Here is a 12,857-nt window from a genome sequence, read left to right as displayed (position 1 = left end):
GCATGCCATTTCTATTAGGCAAAGATCGGGCACCACAGAATTCTCAGTGACTCCATCACTATCCAATATTGTTAAATGGGGAATTCTAAGTCAAGATTTTAATACAAAAATATCACAAACTGTTATTATTTGGAAAGAAATGTAACTAATTACAAACTTATAAACCACTCGGGTTAATTTCTAATTTGTAGTCGTGCATAGATTAATACCACTCATAAGCAGAAATTGATGTACGGTTATAAAATCAGTTAACAACTCTCTGTAAGTACATGTAAAATTTGATAAACTCTCGATATGAGACATATTTTTCACATTCTCGCAGTTTAATTGGTTTTCAAAAGGTATTTAGGTTCACTAAGTATACCTATATGTAGTGGTGAGTGGTGGGTAAGCAATTTGGCTTCACCCCAAAAATTGGAACAACACAAACAAAACCTAGGGGGCCACTAACTGATGATGCCTAATTCAAGATGAAAAACATATTTGAAATTATTTGGGACCATTTGGGATATTTCATCACAAGGGGTTCGTATGTCAGAGTGGAGGAGGTGACTAATTTAGTTCCTTTTGTATGTTCGTTATCTACTTGATGCGTTGATAACTACGTGTGTATATTAGTAATCAAAATAAACAAAAATTACTATAAACTGATTAACAAATTGAAACACATTAACCAAATTGAAACACATAGATTAAGAAGGCAGATAACCCCTTTAATTTGAAAAAGTGTTTACAAATGCAGAAGATAAAGTATGGGGAGGATTTAGTTATCCAAACAAGTTGGAACCTGGAATGTGCAATCTCCACTGTTTTATTGAATTTTTTAAGATTTATTTTTTTGTCACAAATTGAATTTTTAAGATTGTTTATTTTTTATAAACAAGAGTAAACTACAAAACTAATCCTTCAACTTTTAATATAGTTCAAATTTCGTCCGTGAATTAACAACTTTCATCCTTGAATTTGAAAAAATTTAGAGAATTATCTTTCCATTCTAACTCTGTTCCGTTTTCTGTTATTGAGCTTGCGTGGCACTAAGATTTAAAATAAAAAATCATACCTAGACCTCTCTCCCCTCCGCCCCATTCCTCCCCACCAAATGCCTCCGTGTCTGCAACCTCACAGATGGACTAATTTTCTACGTTAAATAAAATTTAGAATAAAAAAATTATCAAATTTTTAATTGGTAAATGAATTTTTTTTAATTTAAACAAATGATCTTTTCTATTCTGAGAGAGTATGTGAGTAAACTAAGCTTCACAATAGGTTTGTAATAATATAGTTCGAATTGACTTTTGGTGAAAATCGAGTATAAGACCTCTTACTTATAAGTGAAGAGGAGTACTAGTAGACTATAGTATTAAGTGGCAATTGATGAACGAAAATTAAACCGTAGTAAAAATTTAGGGACCAATTCTCGCTTAATGTTAAGGAGAGCAAATTTTCAAATCAAATTGTAAATCGAATGATGTGTCACCAATTAGAAACAAACATGTTGATCGACATTTAGTTAATAATCTGATCATCGACAACCACAACTTTTGATTTTCAAATTTGATATAGAAAATTCGATCTCCTTAATATTACCCACTCTAAAAACAATCTTAAAAACAATATTAGGGACAGGACACCTAATAAACCCGATTGGATTAGCACAGAGATTAATTTGTATAAGTTTACCAAATGCCATCGACATTTGGACGACCAACTTATTGGGTACATGGTAGTCCGGTAAATTTAAGTTCATTCCATCCACGACAAAGTGCTCCAACCGGAGACTTCTCGAAACACTTTTCACCTTTTAAGCTTTCAACGAATTCCCACGTGATGGGATGCCACCACAACCTTGATCCGTGGGACCCTCTTGTGACTATTCTGCCCCTGTGGCCTATTATTTCATAGATTAAACTTTTCACGAAAAAAGAGTAAAACAATACTTTTAACGTAGTAAATTGCAACCGTTCCTGTTTTTATCCAATTACAGATGAATATGCGTATAAATAATTAAAATTGTAAATACATAATGGACATGTACCACAAGTGTTTATTATATATACATGAATGAAGAGCTTGCCCCACGCTATGAGTAAATACTTTGTAGTTCATCAATGGACTGGTTGCTGTAGCTACCCACTTGTGTAGAGTAAATCGAATGTCGAGATCTACTAACACAAAGCTAGTTTATGATTGAGTTTTGATCATCACGTATATAAACTATGACATATTCCAAGTTCGATTCTGCTTGTTCAATATTGTTTGGATAAAGAAAAAAAATACTGACATGCTAGTTGATATATAAAGTTGAAACAAAGTGAGTTTCGTGAATGGCAGAACTAAAGATTCTGCAAAGTTCACAAATATTGATATTTCTTTTTTTATTCCACACATGTCGTTTATAAGATTCGAACTTAACATCTGTTAAATTTAGAATTTGATAATCAATGCAATGTTTGCCCAACAAAACAAGCATAAAGCGGGTTTGCGTATATCTCTCCAAATTGAAAATGAAGTATAAAGTGACAAAAAAGTTCAACCCCACTTAAAGTACCATTCACAGACGAATATCTACCAAAACTCAAACGGGTAAATCCAAACATGTTAACTTAGGAGGAGTTAGGAGGTTGTAGGCAGACCAAATGCACCAAAGGAAGGGTCCATAAATGTCTTAATCTTTACTATTCCAGGCAGTTTCCTGCACGTTGCATCAATATCTTCCTCAATAGGCAATGCCAAAATGGTATCTGTGGAGGTGGTGGGGCTGCCATTGCTATTAGCCATGGATGCCATTGATGTGCATAAACTTACAAAGCTGGTTAAGGGAGACAAGTAAATCCAAGAGCTCTCTTGTTAGATGCAGATCTAAATGCATTTGTCCTTGTCTCTTGAGAGACGTCCTACCTTCCATTTTAGAAACTCGTGGCCTTTGGACTAGCACTCGAGATATTTGTGTTGACGAGTTTTAAAAGTCGAGAGACGATGATTGTTTGGTTCAATGACACCCAATCTTGATTCTTTTTTCTAAAGATTCCCAAGTTCAAATCCCAGCTTTCATTTGAGTCCAAAAAATCTCAACTTGACTCATCATCAAAACAATATAGGGGATTTTGGTGTTCAATTTGGTTGGCTAGAATTAAATAATACATACTAAATTTTTGGGCAAGCCTGTTCAAATTTCAATAAGCACTTAAAAGAAAAAAGGGGTGAAGTTTGTAGATGAGTTCCATCAAAGCTCCCAGATTTGTAATCTTCACTGGATCCTTTTCAGATAATATTTTTTTTAACCTAATCCTATCTAATCTACACTACATGAAATGATTCAATTTTTGGTCTAGAAAGCAAACACACTACTTTAGGGCTCGTTTCAAAGTATTTTTAAAATGATTGAAAGTGTTTTTATGAAATTTTGATTTTCAGTTTCAAAAACACTTAAAAGTGCTTTCCAAGATTCACATGAATTTTTACTAAGGATTAGTTTCAAAAATATTTTCACTAAAAGCGCTTCCAGTCATTTTAAGAGAACTTATAAACGAGCCCTTAGTCAACTTAGAGTATCTAAAACACACTGAACCCGTGCCCAGCTGGTTTGGCCCTACAAGCAATGATCTGCCCAGACCACAAACACTGCAGCCCAAGCCCAGCCAAACTGAGCATGTATAAGGTGGCTTCGGAAAGTCTAGTGGTATCTCTATAGAAAAAGGGGTACCAGATTGTTCCCGAGCAATCCCCGGGATCACCAAAGATTTCGGGGGTAAAAGACGCTATATATGTTCTTACTTCTAAAGCATGCAGGAGAGATTCATCTCCAACAGAAACCACAGATGAATCTACAACAAAAACAACAGAACTGTAATATTATCCTTTCAAATTTTCAATATTATTTAAGAGCATCTATTACACTCACCTGCTATGTCGTTCAATCGTCAACTAAAGTTTGAAAATCCTCCCAACTTAATAAGGTACAAGATCATAAAAAGGGAATAGAACCGCAACCAGAAGTAGACCAATCTCTTCAGTTTGATTGTAATGCAGCGTCCATTGTTCCAAAAGCCCCAACCCTATCTCGAGGAATCAGGCGTAGTTCAGAACCATGCTTGAGGAATACATTCCCTGAGAAAGCCAGTCAAAGGTTGTGTGAAACCAAGGGTCTAATCCATGCTAACAATAATGATGAATTCAGTACCACAATTATTCTAATTGACAGTTTAATATCTATCTGTTTGGAGAGTGCACATAGCGACATTTGTTTTTTTGTGTACATGAACATACATCATAGCATACATCATAGCATTGAAACTAAGCACAACTAAATATTCTTCATAACGAGAATCCTTGAACTCCTATTTATACCCCTACTAGTTTTGAAGTCGACTGCTGATAATTATCCTGCGACGATAGGTTTTAAGTTTTATATATTTTGTTCCAATGGGCCCTATTTGATAAGCAAAGAATGATACAGAAGCAACAGACAGACTCGCAGCAGAAGAACTTACATGAAACGTTTCCCTACCCCCTGCTAGGAGATGCAGATGGGGACAAGGAATTGTACACACTTTCATGTCAAACTAACGTCATATCAAACACTAATTCTGAGATCAAATTGGTAGGGTTTATTGTGAAGATGTGTCCCACATTGGAAAGTTAAGAAACCTTGCAAGGGCTAGTTGGGCCACTACCCAAATTACCAATTAGTTTTGGGGTGGAATCTCAACTTCCCCCAAAAATCTATAGAATGGATCTAAAATGTTCACTAGGGTACAAAATTATACAATAGCACAAAAATGAATAGATAACTTAAAATTACAGCAACAAAAGTAAAGCACGGGCATACCTGCGCTTTGCTGAGGATTGATTCCGACACCATCTACACAAATAATAACAAACAAGTGAGAAATAAGAAACAACATCTCCACACCCAAGGCAATGATAACCTGGAAATTGAGAGGTCTTGCAAAGTACGTTGCATAAATCTATACCGTCCCTTGTGATTCTATCATACATTTACTTCTATGAGTCTATCAAATAAAAGCTAAAGCTATTATTGTTCACAGAAATCTTACTGTTTGTTAAAATTTCAATTGTCCAAAGATTGGACAGTATCAATTCTAATTTCAGATTGGATCTTGGGATAGGAAAAATCGCACAGCAATTTAAACTAAAAAAACAAAACTCATTGTCCCTTGAAGTGACAAGGACTAAGATATTGGTATGTGTTGGGTGCACTTCAAACTGCCACATTGATCCTTCCAACTTCATACAAAATGTAGGACATTTCATTTACGTTTCAGTTGAAGCAGAACAAATTATGCGCTCTTAATATTCTTGAGGAATTCTTGTGAACTCAATCCCATAAGACCAAATGATGAAACATTTTTTAATATCAAATTCGAGAATGTCATCTGAATTCAATTCCCCATTTCCTTACCTCAGCTCTATACATTCCCTAATTTCAAATTTTGGTCTTTTTGTTGAGGTTTATACCGCTATTGCTCTACATGAATTATAAGTCCGAGCCGTCAGTTAAAAAGACCACAAGATCTAATCTTCATAAGCGTATTGCAATCTCATACTTTGGATCACAAAAAAAGGGATGCCCAATTTCCAGAAACCAAAAACCCTTATCGATTCCGATCAATGCCCACTAAACTCCACAAGAAAATCAATTGAAATTTCCAATAAAACCCAAATCATAAATCAGAAAGTCACAAACTTTACGAGCCAAAAATGAAATCAACAGCGACATGCAAAAGCCCAGAAGTCAAATTACCGTTGGTGATGATAGCGCTGGTTTGGGGAGGCACTTTGAATTCCTCGGCCGCGAATTTCAGCACGGCGGTGAAAGGGGCTGCTTCCGGCACGCTAAACCTAAAAAAAAAATCACAAAAAATTGATTGAATTATAAAAAAAAATTATGGAAAATCGAAATAGGAATTGGAATAGAAATTGAGGAGGTTATGTTATACGAACACTTTGAAGGGGAGCTTCGGATCGGAGGTTAGAGTGACTTTGAAGGAGACCTTTCCACCACCCGCCATTTTATTTTATTTTTCTTGGTGAGTTTTGTGTTGGAGAGAGAGGCCCTTTATATGTGTTTCGTATTTCTAACGCAGACAGACACAATGCTTTGTGATTCTTTTGGCTCATTCCATTTTGAGTAGGTGTTTCTATTTAATCGTTAATTACAGTTTTATATGTGTACATATATTCGTTTGATTTTGTTATTATGAATTTTTCTGTATTCTCTAAAGCATGGACTTGATCGAGTGCTAAGTTGAGCATCACATTGTATGTGTGAGTTATAATGGGTTAAATGTGCAATGACAAAATTGAGGTTTAAGACAAAAACTCCTTATGATTGTACTGTGATAATAAAGTGTCGATTCATATTGTTCATGATCTAATTCAATATGATCTAACTAAACACATTAAAAGTGGTTTCAAAATTTGGGTCCGAGTTTATTAGACCGAAACTGACCAAATGTCCAAACTCATGAACCACCTTTTTGTTTAGCAATTACAATAAATTCATGGGAATTTGAATTGGGTTCATAAGGTAGAGCACACTGTTCTGGCCAATATGGTTAAACTTAGATCTTCTATGATCCATCCCTTTTAGTTAATCAATAACTATCATTCATGAGATTTCAACTTAGGACCTCCCTCGACGAAGTATTCGTTGGTAGGATTAAGTTGATTTAATTATTTGAAGAAGTCAATAACTCAACCTTTAGATCATGTAAATCAGAAGTTGAAGATCGAGAGTGGAGAAAAGAAAAGTTTGAGTAAACCAACTGCATCCAAATATATTCTCTCTATGAAAAGAAAAGAATAAAATGAACATCATCATGTACAACAAACCAGCATGGACAATTCTCTGAAAAAAAAAAGACATTCTTCTGAAGTGCTGCTTCCAAGTTCAAAGGGATGCAAAAAACACGCCTCTAAACTTAGGTTAACAAATAAAACTCTGTTTTCAAAAATTAACCCATAAATTAATCATCATTAACACTCCAAGCATCACAGCCCACCATCTCAATGACCTTAAACCTACTGATCCAGATCCATTACCACACACAAGCTTGTGGTTATGATATGTGCACACTGGTTGCTTCCTGCATGTATATAAACAACAATAAAAGTGAATAACTTGCACCACAAGGAAATAAAAATCAGATACAAAGTGCTAAAATAGTGATCAATATTTAGTTGCAAAGCGTGCACGATCAAAAGTGCGCGTATATTTGGCAAGAGAACATTACTGAAGCTACAAATATACGAGCAAGAATCAAATTTCAATGTTCAAAATCTTTTCTTATTTCGAACCTCGATTATCTAATCCCTGCATCCAAATCCCAAAGAGAGATTCAAAACAGTTTTCAGTGCATGTAATTAACTGATGACAAACCTAGTTGAGCAGAAAGCGACGACATAATCTGTGCCCGAGCAAGTAAAAATACTGGTCGGATCATCGTAAGCATAGCTGTAGGCAGTAGGGCATGCTTCTTTGAACTTCTTGGAATAATATGTGGGTTTACACACAGCAGCATTGCCATAAAGCCCTCTGCAGCAGTACTCATCAGTGTCGAACACGTCACATGCGCTTCTGCATCCAACGGTCTTCCCATTTGCTTTGACAGCTAGCTCATTAGGGCAATTTGGTCTCAGGTCCCCGTCACAACCAGATACGCTGCAATTCCCCTTACCATTTAGAGGTGTCACAACCAACGGCAAGTTGAACCCGTCAACAAGGCTCACATCATAAAAGTCTAGCGCGGCCAATGTGAACTCGGCAAGTGTTGCTGGGGGCTTTCCTGAGGCTCCACACTGGAGGGCGCTGCCACAGGACCCGGTCTGGCATGAGCCATTGCCATTTTTGTCAAAGTTGCAGCCCGTTCGACCCCATATCCTGCCAGACCAGCTTACTGGGGCGGTGAATACCATTGACTGGCCCGGTTTTAGCACAAAACCACCACCATTGAAGTTCTCCCCAGGAGTCACTGCTGGCCAGACTGTCTCTTTGCAATTGTTTATAATGGTGAAAATTCTAGCGGACTCGGATAACTTTGGTCCTGCAAACATCCAAGAAACCAATTGCTCTAAAATTTAACATGTAATGTTGGTGCCCAAATTAACAAAGCGGGTTGTTAAAACTCCAAGGATGTGACAGATTAAATTTCGAATTTCAATATCATATATTGTAGGATTCGAGCATGTTTACAAAAGAACAGAACTACATCTAATCAATGTCATTATCCATACAAATTGTGAAAGAAACATAAACTAGAAAAATTGATATGATCAAGATATAAACTAGAAAAATTGATATGATCAAGATATAATACCTGAAAGAACCATAAAAACCGATAAAAGCGGTAACATTAATCGATTGAAAGGTTTTGCCATTTTTCTTACTTCCTCTTTCGATCTTTGGATTCGTTCTTTCTAACTTTAAAGGTCATGGGGTAGATGAAATTACATGAATTAATTGCGCTAAGAAAGCATGACAATATGCACATATAAAGGACGAAGGTGGTGAAGAATAAGTATGGAGAAAGTAATAGTAAACCAAAGCAGTAGCAATTCATGGGATGCTTGTTGGCAATGCTAGCTAATCCGATTCCTTCCCTAATCCTTTCCTGCAAGCTTATTAAGGTTCCCTACCACCGTTTCTACTTTTTTTCCACGTCAAGGCCTATTCCATGTGAACAATCTCTGTTCGAAGAGACTATTCACTCTTTTTTTCTTTTTAATCATTTGATCTTCGACACTTAATCTAATTTAAAATACGGAAAAGGAGGATTCGAACTTAATATCTAAAATGAGTAGCATATTATTTAAAACTATAAACTTCTTTACTTCCAAACGAGAGGCACCGCTTTTCAAAAGATTTAACTTCCAAGTTCAGTAAACTATTAAATATAGCTATAAGATTCGAAGTGTACATAGTGGACAAAAGCTTCCCCGGTTAATATGCAACTACGCTACCGACTTGTGTTTGATACGAAAACTGAGGGGCGGATCTCGTACTTGGGCTTGCTCAACCTAGAGGACCCAACACTGGATAAGAATTACAAGAGTGAAAGAATCATGGGCCTAGATTTTTTTTTTTTTTGATAAAACAATAGTGTTGTATTCATTCGGGAAAAGACCGAATAAGTCTCCACCAGAGGTCATGGACCATTACATAGTATCCTCAATAAGGAGGTCAATGATAAAGCTAGGAGGTTGATCAGACCACTCACATTGGCTGCCAACATTTAAACTGAACCTAGCTAGTCTATTTGCGACCGTGTTAGCTTGGCGACGGACATGGGTGCATAATTCTTCAGTGATTGCGCCGAGGATGCTCTTCGTGTCTTCTACCAACTGCCCAATTGATGACGTGTTAGTGGAGGCATCACGAAGAGCCATTTCAATCTGAAGAGAGTCTCCTTCCAAAAAGAAATTTCTGAAACCCCTCGAGTCCGCCCAAGATGAACAAGCCCTTTCCGCCATAGCTTCTGCCTGTAAGGGAGAAAGGATGTCCTGGAAATTCATGCAAGCCGCTGCAACAAAAAACCCCTTGTCGTCTCTAACAACAACGCCCAAGCCTCCCACCTGAGAGTCCCTGCACCAAGCCCCGTTGAAGTTGATTTTTAGGCGGCCAGAGGGAGGCATCCTCCATTTGACAGGACTTTCTAGGGGTGTTGTTGGCCGTGACCACAGAAGAATGAATACGCCTGAACTCATGCCACCAGGCTATTGCCTTTGAGGCAACGATATCAGGGGTATCGCATTTATCTTCCCACAAGTTTGAGTTCCGACATCCCTAAATGGCCCAGCAATTGATCATGAAGATTTCAAATAAATTAGGAGGGAGTGAATCTGTCACCTCCGACACCTAATCAATAACAGATGAGGATCCAGAACCTCTAGGAAGACAAGCAATCGGTGTAGAGCCAAATGCATCTAGCAAAGTGACACTCCTTGAGGATATGATATGTGGATTCCCCATGGAAGTTACATAGAACGCACAATAGATCTGTCGTTATATGCTTCTTTGCCAGTTTACATTTGGTGGGGATGATGTTGTTACAGAGATGCCAAAATGTAACTCAAACTTTAGGTGGAACATTGGCCTTCCAAACTTTGTCCTAAAGGTTAGAATTTGAGTTCCCTGCTGATGAAGATGATGCACTTCTGTTGACAGGAGTTAACCATTTATAGGCAACATGGTATGTGGATTTGACCCAGAAACACCCTTTAGGATCGTAATGCCAAATCAGCCAATCTGGAGGATCACGGATGCTGATAGGAATAGACCTAATGGGATTTATCTCGTCCTCGCAAAATAATGATTCAAGAGTGTCCCTCTTCCTGACTCTTATATCCCAGTCGATCATTTCTCCAACTAAATTCAACGGGTAGTCATCTGGCTTAGGGGTGAAGATACGAAAGGATGATGAGAGGCCGATCCACGGATTTCCCTAGATTTTTACGTTTATACCATTACGATTTGCCATCGTGTACCTCGATTTATGACAACCCTGGAAGCAGAAAGGCTTCTCCAACAATAAGAATAGATGGCATTGACCAGTACCTCCAAGAATGAAGAAGATGAGAGGTACTTGGCTTTTAGAACCCGTGCCAGGAGTGATTAAGGGTTGTTCATAATTCTCCAAGCTTGTTTGGCTAGTAATGCTAAGTTAAAAGGGTAAAGTACAAAAAACTACCTCAATTATTGGGGTCACGACAATGTCATACCGCATCTTACGAATTTGTGACAATGTCATACCTCCGTCAATTTTTCTGTTAGTTTTTCTGTTAAATGCTGACGTGGCAAGAGATGGGAACCACTTTCTATTAAAAAATTAATAAAATATTATTAAAAACTAAAACAAATATTTAATATTTTTTAAATATTAAGATAATAAATAAGAGTAAAATTAAAAAAAAAAAGGTAAAGTACAAAAAACTACCTCAACTATTGGGGTCACGATAGTTTCATACCTCATCTTTTAAAATTGACAATGTCATATCGCATCTTACGAATTTGTCTTCCCCCCACACCCACACCCACACTCTTTTCCCTCCTGCAACCCAGAAAAAAAAAAATTCCCCAGATCCCGTCGACGGGAAGATGGGTGAGCAGAGAAGGTGGAGGATGGGTGCGGAAGAGGATGTGGAGAACTGATGAAAGTGGTGGATTTGGGGTTTGATGGGTTTTCAAAATTTTTTTTTTCCCTTTTTTTTTTCCTCTTCTTCTTCTTCTTCTTCTTCTTCCGGAGGGGAGTTGATGGTTTAAAAAAAAAAAAAAACAAAAAAATTTCCTTCCTCTGTTTTTTTCCTCTTCTTCTTCCTCATTCTCCTTCTCCTTTTTCTTTTTCCGCAGGGGGTGTTGATGGGTTTTCACATATTTTTTTATTTTTCCTTCCTCTCCTCCTTTTCTTCCTCTTCTTCTTCTTCTTCCTCCTTCTCCTTCTTCCTTCTTCTTCTTCCACGCCGACAAGGGGGAATTTTTTTTTTCCTTCCTCCTTTTTTTCCTCTTCTTCTTCTTCTTCTTCCTCCTCCTCCTCCTCCTTCTCCTTCTTGTTCTTCCGCAGGGGGTTGTTGGGTTTTCAAATTTTTTTTATTTTTTTTATTTTTTTGGGTTTGTAGGTGGGGGGAAGAAAATGAAGATGGGGAGAAGAGAGGGGAGGGGGAGGGGAGGGACGAACTGATGGTTTTTTTTTTCTCTGCTTTTTATTATTATTTTAATATTTAAAAAATATTAAATAATTGTTTTTTAGTTTTTAATAATTTTTTAATAGAAAGTATGTCCCGAATCAAGCCACGTCAGTACTTAACAAAAAAACTAACAGAAAAATTGACGGAGGTATAACATTGTCACAAATTCGTAAGATGCGGTATGACATTGTCAATTTCAAAAGTTAAGGTATGAAACTGTCGTGACCCCAATAATTGAGGTAGTTTTTTGTACTTTACCCTTTTTTTTTTTAATTTTACTTTTATTTATTATTTTTATATTTAAAAAATATTAAATATTATTTTTAGTTTTTAATAATATTTTATTAATTTTTTAATAGAAAGTGGTCCCCGTCTCTTGCCACGTCAGCATTTAACAGAAAAACAAACAGAAAAATTGACGGAGGTATGACATTGTCACAATTTCGTAAGATGCGGTATGACATTGTCAATTTTAAAAGATGAGGTATGAAACTGTCGTGACCCCAATAGTTGAGGTAGTTTTTTGTACTTTACCCAAGTTAAAAACATAGAAATGACGAAGACCTAAATCGCCCTCACTTTTGGGTAAGCACAGTTTATCCCAAGATAGCTAGTGAATTCTGCGATCCTCGTCACTGTTATTCCACCAGAAAGAGGCAATCATTTGGTTTAGCTCGTCGCATAGAAATTTAGGCAAGAGGAAGCAGCTCATAAGATAGGAAGGTATGGCTTGCGCAACTGCTTTCACAAATAGCTCCTTGCCAGCTGCAATAAGTAATTTCCCCTTCCAACTTTGGAGTATTTTCCATAATCGCTCCTTGATAAATCCAAATCAGCACAAAGTAGGAATAAATAGGGTAATAGCGGATCGCCTTGGCGAAGACCTCTGGAAGGATATACATAGCCGCAAACGGATCCATTTACCAAAAACGAGTATTTCACAGTAGAAACCGTGGTCATCACTAAGTTGATCCAATTTTGAGAAAAGCCGAGCTTGCCTAATACCAAGCGCAAATTACTCCATTTAATTCTATCGTAGGCTTTGGTCATATCTAATTTCAGAGATAAGAAGCCATTTCTACACCTTCTTTTTTTTTAATAAGAAATTGGCCATCTCAGAGGCGATGAGGGAATTATCTGATATTTAACGCCCG

General features: G+C 37.0%; 3 protein-coding genes across 3 annotated transcripts; all 3 read right to left on the bottom strand.

Moving 5' to 3' along the window:
- Positions 1 to 3,825: 3,825 nt before the first annotated feature.
- On the bottom strand, positions 3,826 to 6,122 carry LOC137718315 (ubiquitin-fold modifier 1). The gene is made up of 4 exons (XM_068457838.1): positions 5,965 to 6,122; positions 5,765 to 5,862; positions 4,829 to 4,861; positions 3,826 to 4,107 (listed from the first exon to the last, which is right to left on the bottom strand). Exons 1-4 carry the CDS (start codon positions 6,030 to 6,032, stop codon positions 4,010 to 4,012), a joined length of 297 nt encoding a protein of 98 aa, XP_068313939.1. The 5' UTR covers positions 6,033 to 6,122; the 3' UTR covers positions 3,826 to 4,009.
- Positions 6,123 to 6,782: 660 nt separating this feature from the next.
- LOC137716758 (pathogenesis-related thaumatin-like protein 3.5) lies at positions 6,783 to 8,473 on the bottom strand. The gene is made up of 3 exons (XM_068456139.1): positions 8,340 to 8,473; positions 7,403 to 8,066; positions 6,783 to 7,109 (listed from the first exon to the last, which is right to left on the bottom strand). The coding sequence occupies exons 1-3, from the start codon at positions 8,398 to 8,400 to the stop codon at positions 6,971 to 6,973; spliced, it is 864 nt and encodes a 287-aa protein (XP_068312240.1). The 5' UTR covers positions 8,401 to 8,473; the 3' UTR covers positions 6,783 to 6,970.
- Positions 8,474 to 9,177: 704 nt separating this feature from the next.
- On the bottom strand, positions 9,178 to 9,654 carry LOC137717111 (uncharacterized). The gene has a single exon (XM_068456416.1). It carries the CDS (start codon positions 9,652 to 9,654, stop codon positions 9,178 to 9,180), a length of 477 nt encoding a protein of 158 aa, XP_068312517.1.
- Positions 9,655 to 12,857: the final 3,203 nt, after the last annotated feature.

The sequence above is a fragment of the Pyrus communis genome, chromosome 15 (genome assembly GCF_963583255.1).
Source record: "Pyrus communis chromosome 15, drPyrComm1.1, whole genome shotgun sequence".
NCBI classification, from domain to species: domain Eukaryota; kingdom Viridiplantae; phylum Streptophyta; class Magnoliopsida; order Rosales; family Rosaceae; genus Pyrus; species Pyrus communis.
This window is presented reverse-complemented; position numbering and strand designations above follow the sequence as displayed.

Coding starts and splice junctions, on each gene's coding strand:
- LOC137718315 (XM_068457838.1), bottom strand. CDS start 6,032: ATGGCGGGTGGTGGAAAGGTCTCCTTCAAAGTCACTCTAACCTCCGAT. Junction 5,863..5,964: donor CCGAAGCTCCCCTTCAAAGT/GTTCGTATAACA, acceptor TTTTTTTTTTAG/GTTTAGCGTGCCGGAAGCAG. Junction 4,108..4,828: donor CAATCCTCAGCAAAGCGCAG/GTATGCCCGTGC, acceptor TGGCTTTCTCAG/GGAATGTATTCCTCAAGCAT.
- LOC137716758 (XM_068456139.1), bottom strand. CDS start 8,400: ATGGCAAAACCTTTCAATCGATTAATGTTACCGCTTTTATCGGTTTTT. Junction 8,067..8,339: donor GGTTTTTATGGTTCTTTCAG/GTATTATATCTT, acceptor GGATGTTTGCAG/GACCAAAGTTATCCGAGTCC. Junction 7,110..7,402: donor GTCGCTTTCTGCTCAACTAG/GTTTGTCATCAG, acceptor ATATACATGCAG/GAAGCAACCAGTGTGCACAT.
- LOC137717111 (XM_068456416.1), bottom strand. CDS start 9,654: ATGCCTCCCTCTGGCCGCCTAAAAATCAACTTCAACGGGGCTTGGTGC.